Consider the following 12646-nt stretch of genomic DNA (forward strand, 5'->3'; position numbering starts at 1 on the left):
ACACGTATCCTCATTGACCTGGATTGAACATTGTCCGATTGTTGAACGAAGGACTTCTTTCTACATCACATATACCCCCATCATGTCGCGACTATCGAGTCGCAATGGCGCGGCTAAGCCGTTCGCTGCCTGGTCCACCATTTTCTATCTTCTCCTTGTTTTCATCGCTCCTCTCGCGTTCTTTGGAACCGCTCACGCCGAGGAAGACTCCTCAGTACAGGACAACTATGGCACTGGTAGGTGTTCGCTCTGTTGGCTGTCTGGTATTTTGCTGCAATTGATGGAACTGACCCGCTTGTCTGCTCGTAGTCATCGGTATCGATCTGGGAACAACCTACTCCTGTGTCGGTGTGATGCAGAATGGAAAGGTTGAGATCATCGCCAATGACCAAGGAAACCGTATCACTCCCTCCTACGTCGCCTTCACTGATGAGGAGCGCCTGGTCGGTGACGCCGCGAAGAACCAATACGCCTCGAACCCTACCCGGACCATCTTTGACATCAAGTGAGTGATTCCCTGAGAGTTGATAGAGCATTCTATGAACTTCCGTCGCTAACTATACCGCCAATAGGCGTTTGATTGGACGCAAGTTCGATGACAGAGATGTCCAGAAGGACGCCAAGAACTTCCCCTTCAAGATCGTCAACAAGGAGGGCAAGCCCCTTGTCAAGGTTGAGGTCAACAAGACTCCCAAGATCCTGAGCCCCGAGGAGGTTTCCGCCATGGTTCTCGGAAAGATGAAGGAGATCGCTGAGGGCTACCTTGGAAAGAAGGTTACCCACGCCGTCGTCACTGTTCCCGCTTACTTCAACGATGCCCAGAGACAGGCTACCAAGGACGCTGGTACCATCGCCGGCTTGAACGTTCTCCGTGTTGTCAACGAACCCACCGCCGCGGCCATCGCCTACGGCTTGGACAAGGTTGGTGATGAGCGCAATGTCATTGTCTACGATCTTGGTGGTGGTACTTTTGATGTCTCCCTGCTGTCGATCGACAACGGCGTCTTCGAGGTTCTGGCTACCGCTGGTGATACTCACCTTGGTGGTGAGGACTTTGACCACCGCGTCATGGACTACTTCGTCAAGCAGTACAACAAGAAGAACAACGTCGATGTCTCCAAGGATCTCAAGGCCATGGGTAAGCTGAAGCGCGAGGTTGAGAAGGCCAAGCGTACTCTGTCTTCCCAGATGTCGACCCGTATCGAAATCGAGTCCTTCCACAACGGCGAGGATTTCTCTGAGACCCTGACCCGCGCCAAGTTCGAGGAGCTCAACATGGACCTCTTCAAGAAGACCCTGAAGCCTGTTGAGCAGGTTCTCAAGGACGCCAAGGTCAAGAAGGCCGATGTTGACGACATCGTTCTGGTCGGTGGTTCCACCCGTATCCCCAAGGTCCAGTCTCTCCTCGAGGAGTACTTTGGTGGCAAGAAGGCCTCCAAGGGCATCAACCCCGATGAGGCCGTCGCTTTCGGTGCCGCCGTTCAGGGTGGTGTTCTGTCTGGTGAGGAGGGAACCGGCGATGTCGTTCTCATGGACGTCAACCCCCTTACTCTCGGTATTGAGACCACCGGTGGTGTCATGACCAAGCTCATCCCCCGTAACACCGTCATCCCTACCCGCAAGTCTCAGATCTTCTCGACCGCCGCTGATAACCAGCCCACTGTCCTGATCCAAGTTTGTAAGTACATTTTCACGCCTATCTTATCCCCGCATGCGCCCTGTTACTGACTGCTTTCTCCAGTCGAGGGTGAACGTTCCCTGACCAAGGACAACAACCTGCTCGGCAAGTTTGAGCTCACTGGCATCCCTCCCGCCCCCCGTGGCGTGCCCCAGATTGAGGTCTCGTTCGACCTGGATGCCAACGGTATCCTGAAGGTTGGCGCCAGCGACAAGGGCACCGGCAAGGTTGAGTCCATCACCATCACCAACGACAAGGGTCGTCTGTCCCAGGAGGAGATTGACCGCATGGTCGCCGAGGCTGAGGAATTCGCCGAGGAGGACAAGGCCATCAAGGCCAAGATCGAGGCCCGTAACGGACTGGAGAACTACGCGTTCAGCCTGAAGAACCAGGTCAACGATGAGAACGGCCTGGGTGGTCAGATCGATGAGGATGACAAGCAGACGATCTTGGATGCTGTCAAGGAGGTGACCGACTGGCTGGAGGACAACGCCGCCACCGCGACCACCGAGGACTTTGAGGAGCAGAAGGAGCAACTGTCCAACGTGGCCTACCCCATCACCAGCAAGCTTTATGGCTCTGCCCCGGCTGATGAGGAGGACGAGCCCAGCGGACATGACGAACTGTAAAATATCTTTTCTAGAGGATTTATGGAGTTTTGATTTGTTATGATGCATTATTTCCCTCTCCCGTGAATAGGCTTGAGACCTGGACCCTGTTTTGATCGGCGATCATATATGGTTGGTATCCCTGTACTTTTGTATCCAATGATGGAGGTGGTCTTCGAAATACGGTTGCAAGATCCCTTAGGGTGCCTCGGAATTCTGTAGGATATAATTGTGCACGACCTCGACGATGACCTGGTGATCGTGCTCCTGCTTCAGCCCGCTCACTACAATGACACCCACCACGCCATCCACCCCACGGACGCGCACCGGAAAGCCACCGCCATGGATCGCATAGTCATCCGCGGCGCCGCCCCCGGAGCTCTGCAGCGCAAACTTCCGCACAAACGCCTGTTCCACGTCGGCGGCACTCGGCGCGGCGCTCGCCAGCATCTTCTGGCGCATCAGCCAGCTGGACACCCCCCAGCGCAGCACGGTGTTCCGCTTGCGGCGCACCCAGACCTCGTTGTCGGCGACGGTGCCGGGCTCGGTGGCGCTCTGGAAGACGACGTGGGGCTCGGAGCCGCCGGAGAGCGTGATGGAGATGAGGGCGGGCTTGCGCTGGTCGGCGGGCAGCGAGCGGATGCGGGTGCGCAGGGCGAGGCCGAGCGACCAGGCGGTCGAGGCGGTGAAGGTTGGGAAGAGGACTGCGGCGGAGGATTCTTGGACGGTGAGTTCGCGGACCTGAGATTTGGTTTAGGGTTTAGTTTGGTTTAGTTGGTTTGGGGGGGGAGGTGCAGGGTGTAGGAGCTTACGTCTGTGCTGGTTGGGGGGAGGGGTCTGTCGTCCATTTTTGCTAGTGGTGGGGGGGGGGTGGTTGGGGAGATGAAGATGGAGAGGAGGAGGAGGAGGAGGGAAGAAATAGGGAAGTAAAAAATGAAGAAGAAGAGGTATGAGGGTAGATATAGATATAGAAAAGAAGGGATTGAGGTCTGAGGAGCTGCTTCTATGCTGGATGATGTGGTGACATCAGCGGGATCGCGTGGACCTTCCTACATCTCTGACTCTGAGATTCTGGCAGTCTACAGTGGATATCGCCCAGCAAAGCTCATGGATTATGGGATATAATGCAGTGTAACTAGATACAGGGATACGACTGAAGAAGAACTCGGCATCTTCAAGCACAGTCCGTCCTCCCTGCAATATCTACGGAGTACTTCCCTTCTCATCTCTCCTCTCCCTCAACGGCTGGACCAGTCTCCACGCCATACCAACTCAACAACCTCCATGCCCCATGGCCATGGGCCCATGCACTCGTTCAGCGAACCCCCCACGATCTAAAACTAAAACTCCCCACGTTCCGGGAGAGAGACGCTTGATCACGAAGTCCCGATAGTGCAGATCGGCGTGTCCAGAGTCCAGACTCCAGACTCCAGACTCCAGCACCGGACGCCCAGGCGGCATGCCGACGCCCAACGGCAGCTCAGACTCAGAGGTCCCGCCGACCCGCAGGCCGCAGGCCGCAGCATGGTCGGCGGGTCGCAAGTCGCAAGTCGCAAGTCGCAAGTCGCAAGTCGCAAGTCGCAAGTCGCAAGTCGCAAGTCGCAAGTCGCAAGTCACAAGTCGCAAGTCGCAACGCTCGCGCAACGGCCGTTAGACTTGGAGTTGGCTGGCATATATCAACAGAGTGAAATCGTATAGCGTACGAATAACTTGAGCAATGGCTCCGGTCGATCAAGGGTACTTGACCGTCGTAGACTCGCTGCTGCGATAGAGAGGGTTGATGCATTCGTATGTATGAGGATCTTTTCTCGTTATCGTCGGCAATGGTCGCTTCTGTCATTATTTATTCCCAGTGATTGTAAACAGAAAGATCGTCCGCTCAGGTGAACTGCACTCTTTCTCTGAGCTCCCTGGTCCCCTAGTATATCGATCTCCTGTGCTTTTCCTGGAGTACTGTATACTACATATACACCGTGATGGTTGCTACTCCGATTCCAATGTAGAATTGTAACTAGGGTGCGACTGGTGTATTAATTCCGTATTGGCTATATATATATATTCATGATTATATCTGTATTCGCTCTACGGATACACTTCAGATGAAGGAAAAAAAAAAAGAAAAAAAAAAAAAAGAAAAAGAGAAATTATATTTATATATATATATATATATATATATATATTGATATATACCCACCCGCAACTGCAAACCGCAGCCCGGGTCAAGTCGTCCGCACATGTTCCCGCGTATACACCTTGGGCACGTTATAATCGGACTTGCGCTGGGAGGGACCGCCGCCGCTACCCATCCCGCTACTGGCCAGGGCGTCCTCCTCGTCCGTGGGACGCAGCCGGCTGCTCCCTTCGAGGCGGTGGCGCTGGTTCTGGTCGCCGGTGTGTAGAAGGATCTCGCCGCCCATGTTGCGTTTGCGCAGCCAGTAGGCGCGCATGCGGTCGAGGGCGGTCTTGAAGTCGTCGAGGATGACGGTGTCGCAGAGACATTTGAAGATGAAGGAGAGCTGGGTCGGTTGTTAGCGGGGAGGAAATCCTCAGACTTGGGGAGAAAAAGGGGGACTTACCTTCCAGAAAGGCTCGATGCCCGTTGGCAGGGAGGAATGGGAAAAAACGTTGAGTACACTGCAGGTATCGACGATCATGAAGGCGATGGAGAGACACATGGCGGCGAGCATGATGCCGAAGCGTGGGGAGATGCTGACGAGCTCCTTGAGGCTGAAGTTGTATTCGCGTTTGATGGTGTAGAAGAGGGAGACGGTGGTGAAGACCCACCAGGGGTCACTAACAGTATCCATCAGTATTCAGTATTCAGTATTCATCCCCTCGCGACCTTCCGATGGCGATTGGTGGCATACCGAAAGATGGGCTCCAACGGCCGGGTGGTCAGAAAGATCTTGTTGAAGTTGTTGAAATAGGCAAAGTTGGCGTAGATCTCGAGGATCCAGTAGGGCTGGGCGAGGATGACGGTGCCGATGTAGAAGAGTGAAACGCGGCGGGACAGGAACGGCTTGTTCTTCATCCAGGCGATGACGTTGTGCAGCGACCAGGAGATGTTGAGCCCGATGGCAGTGACACTTTGGTACCAGCCGTAAACGGGGTCTTTAGGGAAGATGAAGGTGCCGTTGGGCATGGCGAGGATGAGCTATCGATGCGGAGATGGTTACCACGGTTCAGGGTGGGAGCTAGGGTTGGGTTTCCATAGCAGCAGCCGCAGCAGCAGCAGCAGGAGGAGGAGGAGGAGGAGGAAGAGGAAGAGGCGGCTTACCTCGGCGAGAATCAATTTATGCAGGAGGATATGCTTCTTCATGTTCGCAAAGGTCACGGCAGCCATGACCAGCAACGAACCCAGCATGAGGCCCTGGCCCCAGGCTTCGAGGACCAGGCCATCGGGATCCTGGGGCCGCGTGATGCGATCCGAGGAGGAGGACATTTGAGTTAGGTAGATCGCATGGTGTGGAAGAGAGAGAGAGAGAAAAGAAAAAGAAAGGATCGAGTCGGGGGAAACTAAGGTAAAAGAATGGAGTCTCTGTGGGGAGAGAAATCTGGGGTAAGTCGGATAGAGAGATAGACAAGAGAGAGAGAGAGTTCGACTTCGATGGGATGATATGATCTGGGATTTGATAGACACTGCACATTAAATCTAGTAGACAGTGGACCGAGAGACAGGAGAGGGGACCGACTCCGTGGTTTGCCTCTTGATCTGACCGGGAGTCGGTCGATATTAAAAAAAGAATGAACGGGTGGGAGATGGGAGAAGGGGAGGGAATGGTGTCCAGTCCGAGTGGTTTTCTGGCTTTAACTGGCTTTACTCTTGCTAGTTTAGGTCCTTTGGATCCTTTTGGAATCTGCCACATGGAAGAGCCACGCTAGAGTGCAAACAGTCAAGCCGGGGCTGGAAGCCGTGACAGGGAAAGTCAAGACTCAAGAGGGACGAGTCTAAGAGGTAACCGAGGTGGAAATTGGCGAGAGTCGGACTGTCGGAGACTTGGAGGGGAGAGTTTGGGGTGGATCTTTTCAAGATCTGAACCATGTCTGTTACTCTGAGTCTGTTGCCAATGACTCCAATGACCCCTATACTTAGGGCATGATATGAGGGGGAGTCTGCAGCCAATCGTTGGCCGTGATTTAAGATTGAATCGGACTTGGGTCACTTGGTGTCGGTCAGAGTTAAGACTTAGGAGTGTTAGACATGGTCTGAGATGAAACCAGCTCTGAGTCTGAGCCGGAGGGAGAGTGGACTAGTGGAGTGTCACCTAAACCATTCCCCAGGAAGTTATCCAAACTTCCACCTCTTTGCCACTGGGGTTCTGGGGTTCTGGGGACAAGAAACGTGAAAAGCACCAGACACGGGACAAAAGGACCAATCGTGTGTTCCTTAAGTCTCCGTCACTGGTCGGTATTCTCTTCCATGAGGAGAGATCCAGGGGGGAACTGGGCTTTTCTACGAATCAGTGCGTCTGGTCCAAACTCCAAAGTAAAAGCCCGTTCGCCTTGGCGGGAGGATAGAGTTTTTTTTTTTTCTCTCTCTTTTCTTTCTTTTCATTTGTTGTGGATGTTGGTTTCGGAAGATGACTCCGTTCTTGCTTGGGAATCATCCTGACCACTGACTTGGGAGTATCTAGTCTACCCAGTTGTGTGACTGAAGGCGAGAATACTCGGTAGTCCAGAGGATGCGATATGGAGTCTGCAGTCTGGGGTATGAGCTGGGACCTGACAGCTCAGCCTTATTTCTTTTTTTTTTTTTTTTTTTTTTTTTATTTTATTTTTATAATGGTTCAGGTATGCTACAAGCTGACAGTCTATAGAGCATATTCAGTCAGCTCGATAATCATCTACTAATAATATTATCTAAATATCTAGTAGTTATGAAATCACATAATCTACTAGTAATCTACGGAGCACGGAGTAGAGGTATGCTAACGACTAACAGACTAGCAGACTAGCAGACTATTCCAAAACTTATAATAATCAGCCTGCATCACCGGCAAATCGAAGCAAAAGCCAGATATCGGATCAGGCTATCACTATGTACCAGTCCGCCAGGGTCTGACTCTAAGGCTGCTCCTGGATCGAGGACGGGGATGGCGACTGTGACTGTGACTGTGACGCCTCGGGTGCCGGACCACTCTGCTCCCCCCGGGTTGGCTCCGGTTCCTCCTCAAGCCTCTTGTCTAGAGAGGCTTCTCCTGCTGCTGCTGCTCCGCCGCCAAACACATTCTGCATCTCCTCTAGGGAGTGTTGGGAAGTCTATTTCGTCAATTTTAACCTTTGATAGAGGAACAGGATATGAGAGAGAGAGAGAGAGAGAGAGAAGTAACCACCCACCTCCCGCAGGAAAGCCCACGAATATCCAATAATCGCGTAATTGAAAATGGCAAACATCAAAAACATCCGCCAGCCGATGTTCGAGATCGCATGCGGCGTCACCTGCGACATCATGAAATTGAACAGCCATTGGGACGCCGCGCCCACCGTGACCCCGACCTCGCGCGTGCGACTGGAGAAGATCTCGCCCACGTACAGCCACGGTAACGGGCCCCACGACATGTTGAAGCTGAAGGCCTCCGCGTAGGTCATGATGATCATCGCGATGCCCGCAGGCGTCGTCCCCGTCGTCGTCGTCATCGTCGACGGGGTCGGGTGCGTCGCCAGCACGCACGCGATGATGAGCATGAACGAGCCCATGGCGCCCGCGCCGACCATGAACGGCACGCGGCGCCCGATCCGGTCCATCACGAACAGCTGGAAGACGGTGACGCCGAGGACCTTGACGACCCCGAAAAAGCCCGTCACCAGCGTGGCTGACGAGCCCGCGCCGACCGCCGCGAAGATCTGCGTCGCGTAGTACGCCAGCGACGTGTTGCCCGACAGCTGCGCGCACAGCTGGATCGTCACGGCGATGAACAGCCGGTACCGGTTGGCCGGCAGCAGCAGCTCGCGCCACGTAAAGTGCTCGCGCACCCGCGTCTCCTCTTCGATGCCGCGCAGGATCTCGTCGAACTCCGCCCGTAGCTCCGCCGTCTCCTCGCCGCCGCGCACCCACCGCAGCGAGTCCCACGCCGCCTCCGTGCGGCCCTGGGTCGCCAGCCACCGTGCGCTCTCCCGGACGGTGCACATGCCCGCTAGTAGTAGCGTCGACGGCAGCAGCTGCAGTCCCAGCGCGATCTGCCACTGCTTCGTCGCCGACGGCTGGTCCCGCGACACCGCGTACGTCACCCAGTATGCCACCATCACCCCAAGCGCGAAGAACCACTGGAAGCACGCCCCGAGCCGGCCCCGGAACTCCTTTGGCGACATCTCCGCCGCGTACATGGGGATCAGCACCGTCGCCGCCCCAATGCCCACCCCGGCGATCACCCGCCCGGCGTAGAAGGTCCCCAGCGTGTGCGCGTTGATCACCTGCAGGACCGTGCCGACCGTGAAGATGAGCGAGCTGAGGATCAGCCCGGAACGCCGCCCGAGGCGCGAGGCCACCGGTGTCGTGAAGAAGCAGCCGAAGAAGGCGCCGGCCTGTAGGATCGAGACCGCGTTCGAGTTGACGGTGGTTTTCTGCGCCTGCGTGTATCCGAAATCGCGCTGGAAAGATTCCAGCGTGAGCACGCCGCCTGGAGTTGAGTCAGTCAGTCAGTCAGTCAGCCATCGGCCAGACCCCTTTTGTCTCCCATCAAATGTCTTTTTTCTTTCTTTTTTCTTTTTAGAAAACCGGTGGACGCACTGATGACGCCCGTGTCAAAGGCAAAAGCAAAGGAGCCCATGCAGCTCGCCGACACGAGGTAAATGGCCCGCAGAAGGCCCAGCCGTTTGCCCATGCTGTCTTTCCCTTAGATCCTGGCCGAGAGGGAAAAAAAAAAAAATCAAACAAGAGAGAAGGACATGTAGACAGGCACGGTCGGCATGCCATAACTTATACGATAGCCCGCCCATTCATCGATGAGGTCAATCGCATCCTTGCTGTTGCGTGATCGCATCTCCCTGCGCGGTGTCACGCCCAGTCCTGCGCAGCTCGCTGAACAGGAAAGCTTGGGGATGATCTCTGGCCATCGCACGCCCTGATAGGACTGTAGGTTGACTTGGTATGCCAGGGAGATGGTCTAGCGCCCTGAGCCTTGTTCAGATGTATTGTCGTAGACCGTAGTGAACCACTTGTCAGTGACTGAGTGTAGTGTTGGTCATACTCATACAGGGCCACTCTCCGCATCCCACTCTGACAACTGACAACTGACAACTGACACGACTGTTGTTGCGTGGGGAATGAGCTTGACTGTCTCCTGGTGGGCCTTGATCGTCCATCAAGTATTACGGGAGTATACTGTCCGTCTGTCTGGCTCGACTGGTAAGCGATACGCTAGGGTTGCTCGGGCCATGATCCTTCATTGTATATCCCCGTCGCAGTCCGCCGGCAGCCCGTTCAAATGATCGTGATAGTCTGATCCGGTCGATCGTCGCTGTAATTTCCCAAGCCGTGGGATGATTTGACCGAAGAGGACTGACTTACGACCAGCAATGAGCAAAATGAAGTTGAGCGGTGGACTTGACCAGTTGACAGACTCCCTTGGTCAACGACAACATCCAGCAGCGACAGCGACATCAACATCAACATCAACACGGCTGAGATGAAAGACAAATCTACACAATGGCCAACCTTCCACAAGTATTGCAGAGGAAACTTCTTCTACCCTTATCCTAACATCATCCCTCAATTCTTCCACAGATAGAGAGATCTGCTCCCATTGCGTAGCCCCCTTTGGCTTGGCAACTCCAACTGGCATCCACCGCGTGGCCAATCCGACACTGAAGATCTTTTTCTCAATGAAGCTTATCAGATATTCCTTCATTAACAGAGTGTATGTTGACCTCCAGACTACGAACGACTAACCACAGAAGGCTCAACGGTATTGAATAGATAGAATATCCCTCCACTATTCAGGATTCCCCTTCCCCTCCCCCCCAATTCGGCTGAATGATTTGATCTCACTCTGGCTCCAGTTGTGATCCCTTACCCCTTGTAGATCGCCAGTCCCTGTTCTTCGCGGCTTCATTTCGTCTGTTCCCTTCAAATAGACCGTCGCTTGTCTTTTGTTTCAGTGTCGTTCTTGTGAATTCTCTCTTTCTTCCGACCACACTCGTTTTCCCACTCCCAGTCGCTCTTTTGATAGGACCATTGTTTGCTTGTTCATCCTTGGCTTTGTATATAGATCCTCACCTTCTTTTTTTTATATTTTATTTTTCTTTCTTGTCTGAACCCCGTTGTACTGCATCAATGCCTCGAGCGTTACTCCCCGCGGGCTGTGCCCTGCTGCTGCTGTCAGTCAGCGCCATGGCCGATGACTGGCCATTCATGACCTTCCAGACGGCCCCCTTCACACCACCTCAGATCCAGGTCACCAAGAACGGCGTCACCGACCCGGGATACCTCTTCATCGGTCCCCGCGGGAACCAGCAGGCCGGCACTGCTGCCCTCATCTACGACGAGGACGCCAATCTCGTCTACCAGGGCCCCGAAGAGGTGACGGCCAACTTCCGCGTCCAGCGCCTCTTCAACCAGGACGTCATCACCTTCTGGGCTGGGAACATGACCGATCTGGGCTTTGGGTACGGCTCCGTCCACATCCTGGACGACACCTACCGGGAGATCTACACGGTGACCTTGAACGACCACTTTGTGACGCCGGACAACAGTCTCAAGGACTCTTACATGGATCTGCACGAGAGCCATATCACAGCGCGCAACACGCTGCTGGTGACCGCCTACAATGTCACGCAGCACAGCCTGACGGATATCGGTGGCACCCCGGAGGATTTCATGCTGGATGGTCTGTTTTACGAGATTGACATTGCCACGAACGAGATTGTGCACTCCTGGAGTGCGCTGGACCATCTCGATGCCATTCACCTGCAGGACTCCAAACAGGGTCTGGGAGATGACTACGGCACTCACGAGCAGCCCTGGGACGCGTACCATATCAACTCTATTGAACTGATGGACGATGGGTACCTGGTCTCTCTGCGTCATTATTGGTCCGGGTTTTATGTCCACAACAACGGCACCGTGATGTGGCAGTTTAGCGTAAGTTTTTTTTTTTTTTTTTCTCGTTGACAGTCTATGGATGGATCTATGGATGGAAAGACTGACCTGTTTCCAGGGGGACTTGGGCAAGGGCGACTTCAAGCTAGACCCGGCCGGCGCCTTCTCCTGGCAACACGACATGCGCATCTACAATCAAACTGCCGAGGGGATGATCGTGAGTCTGTTCAACAACGCCAACACGCCGACGGATACGGTGGCGGCGACGACGGGCCTGAGCTACGCGGTGAACCTGGTCAACCGCACGGCGACCACGGTGCGCACGCTGAGCGACAGTAAAGACGTCATCCACAGCGTCAGCCAGGGCAACTATCAGCTCCTGAGCCCGGAGTCGTCACACGTGGTCATGGGCTACGGGTCGATCGCGCGCGTCAAGGAGTTCGACGCCGACAACAAGGAGGTGCTCACCGCGCAGTTCGGCACCGACAACGAGGTCGCCTCGTACCGCGGCTACAAGGCGCCGTGGAAGGCGACGCCGTTCTGGCAGCCGGCGGTCGTGGTGCGCCGCACGGCGACGGACGCGGCGCAGGTGTTCATGAGCTGGAACGGGGCGACGGAGTACGACACCTGGGCGGTGCTGGCGGCCACGGGGCCCGATTCGGTCCACAATCCGGTGATTGCGACTTTCCAGCGCACGGGCTTTGAGACGTCGGGAATGCTGCGTGGGTTGACGACTTCGCATCTGCAGGTGGTGGCGCGGAAAGGTGACATTCCTTTGGGGACGTCGGCCGTGGTTGCTTTTTAGAGGGGGTTGTACAGCCGTTTTGCGCAACCACATGGTTTGGTAGGGTCCTGGTTACCCTGCCTTTGATCATGTCATGTACATGTCGCGATTGTATCGTTGACTTTCTTGTATATATGGTATTGATTAGACTCATGGCATGACAAGGAGCAAGAGCATTATGATTGTACTACTGTGACCTGCTTGCCGTTTCACGAAGGGGATTCCTGGACATCTGTGTGACTCAAGCTGCCGCGTGGGACATGGACCTGGGATCAAGGCATAGGGGGTCTCTTCTGTTGTCCGTTTGTGCTCTGTCCTAGTTCGTGTCTACTTGTCGTACATCTGTGACCCTGCACCCGCTCGTGTTGTCTCCACTGCTGGAAGAGGACACTGGCGATGTAGATGAGCAGGGCTCCTCAGCCAACTGCCATGAAGATGCGATATAAAAGCCCAGCCAGACATTCCCTTTCCACCACCCAACAATCCTCAAAGCATACCAAAGCATACCATACCAAACCAAACCAAACCCAAGCTCAAAC

The 12646-nt window shown here is 54.7% G+C and overlaps 6 protein-coding genes across 6 annotated transcripts, besides 15 other annotated features; 3 read left to right on the plus strand and 3 right to left on the minus strand.

Moving 5' to 3' along the window:
• Positions 1-82: 82 nt before the first annotated feature.
• bipA (Hsp70 family ATPase KAR2) lies at positions 83-2307 on the plus strand (the record flags this gene model as incomplete). Its single annotated transcript, XM_001272733.1, has 4 exons — positions 83-236; positions 310-505; positions 573-1678; positions 1742-2307. 4 exons carry the CDS (start codon positions 83-85, stop codon positions 2305-2307), a joined length of 2022 nt encoding a protein of 673 aa, XP_001272734.1.
• A 177-nt stretch (positions 2308-2484) lies between these two features.
• On the minus strand, positions 2485-3134 carry ACLA_090020 (DUF967 domain protein; the record flags this gene model as incomplete). The annotated part of the gene is made up of 2 exons (XM_001272734.1): positions 2485-3027; positions 3099-3134. The coding sequence occupies 2 exons, from the start codon at positions 3132-3134 to the stop codon at positions 2485-2487; spliced, it is 579 nt and encodes a 192-aa protein (XP_001272735.1).
• Positions 3032-3069: a microsatellite.
• A 559-nt stretch (positions 3135-3693) lies between the features above and the next one.
• Positions 3694-3725: a microsatellite.
• Positions 3726-3745: 20 nt separating this feature from the next.
• Positions 3746-3940, plus strand: ACLA_090030 (uncharacterized protein; the record flags this gene model as incomplete). The annotated part of the gene is made up of 1 exon (XM_001272735.1): positions 3746-3940. One exon carries the CDS (start codon positions 3746-3748, stop codon positions 3938-3940), a length of 195 nt encoding a protein of 64 aa, XP_001272736.1.
• Positions 3822-3918: a microsatellite.
• A 452-nt stretch (positions 3941-4392) lies between the features above and the next one.
• Positions 4393-4430: a microsatellite.
• Position 4431: 1 nt separating this feature from the next.
• Positions 4432-4474: a microsatellite.
• Positions 4432-4475: a microsatellite.
• Positions 4476-4505: 30 nt separating this feature from the next.
• Positions 4506-5728, minus strand: ACLA_090040 (uncharacterized protein; the record flags this gene model as incomplete). The annotated part of the gene is made up of 4 exons (XM_001272736.1): positions 4506-4802; positions 4863-5079; positions 5154-5440; positions 5564-5728. The coding sequence occupies 4 exons, from the start codon at positions 5726-5728 to the stop codon at positions 4506-4508; spliced, it is 966 nt and encodes a 321-aa protein (XP_001272737.1).
• Positions 5499-5524: a microsatellite.
• Positions 5523-5555: a microsatellite.
• Positions 5729-7025: 1297 nt separating the features above from the next.
• Positions 7026-7065: a microsatellite.
• Positions 7030-7064: a microsatellite.
• Positions 7066-7350: 285 nt separating the features above from the next.
• On the minus strand, positions 7351-9107 carry ACLA_090050 (putative MFS sugar transporter; the record flags this gene model as incomplete). The annotated part of the gene is made up of 3 exons (XM_001272737.1): positions 7351-7545; positions 7624-8903; positions 9014-9107. The coding sequence occupies 3 exons, from the start codon at positions 9105-9107 to the stop codon at positions 7351-7353; spliced, it is 1569 nt and encodes a 522-aa protein (XP_001272738.1).
• Positions 7587-7610: a microsatellite.
• Positions 7900-7928: a microsatellite.
• Positions 8913-8937: a microsatellite.
• Positions 9108-9502: 395 nt separating the features above from the next.
• Positions 9503-9528: a microsatellite.
• Positions 9529-10558: 1030 nt separating this feature from the next.
• Positions 10559-12128, plus strand: ACLA_090060 (arylsulfotransferase family protein; the record flags this gene model as incomplete). Its single annotated transcript, XM_001272738.1, has 2 exons — positions 10559-11365; positions 11442-12128. 2 exons carry the CDS (start codon positions 10559-10561, stop codon positions 12126-12128), a joined length of 1494 nt encoding a protein of 497 aa, XP_001272739.1.
• A 466-nt stretch (positions 12129-12594) lies between these two features.
• Positions 12595-12635: a microsatellite.
• The last annotated feature ends 11 nt before the right edge of the window (positions 12636-12646 follow it).

Source organism: Aspergillus clavatus, genomic scaffold, assembly GCF_000002715.2.
Source record: "Aspergillus clavatus NRRL 1 1099423829798 genomic scaffold, whole genome shotgun sequence".
NCBI classification, from domain to species: domain Eukaryota; kingdom Fungi; phylum Ascomycota; class Eurotiomycetes; order Eurotiales; family Aspergillaceae; genus Aspergillus; species Aspergillus clavatus.